We start from the raw sequence: 1,913 nt of genomic DNA on the forward strand, positions 1-1,913 counted from the left end.
AAGTATGCGGCATATATGCCGTACCCCTCAGTCATGTTTTTTGCACGTTCCCTTCCCTCTAGAAATGCTAAATATCAATCTCCTCCCGCAGCGCGTGAGAGCTACGATGTGGATAACCCGGACCAGCTCACATGAGGCGCCCTCGGGCCGTGTCCATAACGGGACTGGGCGTCTCAGACTTGCGGCTCGACGTCGCACGTGGTGGCGCGCCCGAGTCGAGTCCAAGCTGCGCCTCCACACGTTGTCTAGCTATACTCACCACTCCGAGACGACGAACAACATAAACGGTGGCTACGAACATGTCGCGGAGTACATCCCCATTGCCCAGCCCAACTTGCCCTCGCCAAGCTCACCGCAGGCGCGAGACGAGCGAGTGCACCGCACTCACGCGCCCCAGGGCCTGGAATTGCTTTGGGGGCCGGAAGGCCATGGGGCACGCAAGAACGAAGGGAAACACAAGAACGCAATGGACGAGGATGGGGAGACAACAATGTTCGTTCAGCTGCGCATGCGCACAGCATACTACATTGAGCAGGACCAAGGCAGCAAGACCGGTGTGAAGCAGACCCAGAAGGCTCCATCGACGGCGACTGCGAGGAGAAGAAGGCTGTCAAAGTGCCGAAGGAGGAACTTGTGCGCGGGTGCAGGTATGGCGCGACGTTCCTGCCCGTCGCTGATAGGGGCTACCCGTGACTGCACACGCACAAGGGCATCTACGGTTGCTGTTTTCAGAGAAGAAGAACTTGTGGCGCGAGCTCAAGATGGGCAAGGTGTACTACGTCTGGGCGAGCCTGTGAACTCAATGCAGCAGGTTGTCCTGTCAAGCGTTGGGCAGGCGATGTACGACAAGAAATTCTGATGCGAGCTCTGTTTCTGATACAAACTCTTTGTTCGCCCTCTGATACTGTACAGGGCATAGGACAAGTAGTACAATTGATCTATATATGAAATGACTACAAGCGTGCATGGCGGCGTGCACGCCGGCGCTCCTTTGACCGAAACAACGCCTCCTTCAAATATTCCCGTCTAGCCTTCGCAGCGTTCAAAGACCGCGCCCCATGGTGCACAGGGACCTCACCGCCAGATGTTTCACTCTCGGATGATGAAGACAGACCTTCACGAATGAATGGATCGTCATCTACATCCTCATCATCAGCACGTTCCTCTGCCTCGCACTCCATAGCGACACTGTGTGCAACGATGCACGCAAGGATCCAATAAGTTGCGAACTTGTGGGTGCGCTCATCTTTGATGTGGATGCGCAGGCCCTTGAGAGACTGAAATCGACCTTTGAGATATCCAATGGCATGTTCGGAGCGAATGCGGATCATTGAGACGTGGTTGTTGAATACTTCGTTATCGGGGAGATCCCGGTCTGGCTTCTTGTATGGAGCAATAAGCCATAGTTCAATCTGCACCAGGTCTGAGTAGTGTTCCCCAGTCAGATGAGAGCCTCAGCGACGTACCGGATATGCCGAGTCTCCCCAGACAAATTCAGTGCCTGTCAAGATCTCCTCATGATCCTGTGCTAGTCGGGTGGCTTCCCAGGCGGTCGAGTCATGTGTGCTACCAGTGAAGCCGTAGCTGACATCGATGATGCGTAGGTTGGGCATTGAAACAATCTGTAACATTCTGAGTACCTCTTGTATCGATATAAGAGTGTAGAAAAATACCTGCACATTCAGAGAGTAACGACACTTCCGATCGAAGTAGCTCTCCCCAAACCAATGCGGCCTGGTAAACAGCGGAACAAGTGTCCCGTCTACCATACACCAGCCATGTCGCCATGCATGGCAGGAATGTTCCTCCACCCATGCCTTTGCATCCTCCTTCTCCTCTGGTGTTGGGAGTCTGATATACTTCTCGAGGAGCGAGCGACGGGTGAGAGCAGTGATGACTCTCCGTGTCACCAA

General features: G+C 54.2%; 2 protein-coding genes across 2 annotated transcripts; one reads left to right on the top strand and one right to left on the bottom strand.

Moving 5' to 3' along the window:
* Positions 1-4: 4 nt before the first annotated feature.
* DICSQDRAFT_166515 (uncharacterized protein) lies at positions 5-693 on the top strand (the record flags this gene model as incomplete). The annotated part of the gene is made up of 2 exons (XM_007362072.1): positions 5-492; positions 543-693. The coding sequence occupies 2 exons, from the start codon at positions 5-7 to the stop codon at positions 691-693; spliced, it is 639 nt and encodes a 212-aa protein (XP_007362134.1).
* Positions 694-1,454: 761 nt separating this feature from the next.
* On the bottom strand, positions 1,455-1,874 carry DICSQDRAFT_50638 (uncharacterized protein; the record flags this gene model as incomplete). Its single annotated transcript, XM_007362073.1, has 2 exons — positions 1,455-1,622; positions 1,674-1,874. Coding segments are annotated over 2 exons (369 nt in total), but the record flags the coding sequence as incomplete, so codon positions are not given.
* Positions 1,875-1,913: the final 39 nt, after the last annotated feature.

The sequence above is a fragment of the Dichomitus squalens genome (assembly GCF_000275845.1).
Source record: "Dichomitus squalens LYAD-421 SS1 unplaced genomic scaffold DICSQscaffold_3, whole genome shotgun sequence".
NCBI classification, from domain to species: domain Eukaryota; kingdom Fungi; phylum Basidiomycota; class Agaricomycetes; order Polyporales; family Polyporaceae; genus Dichomitus; species Dichomitus squalens.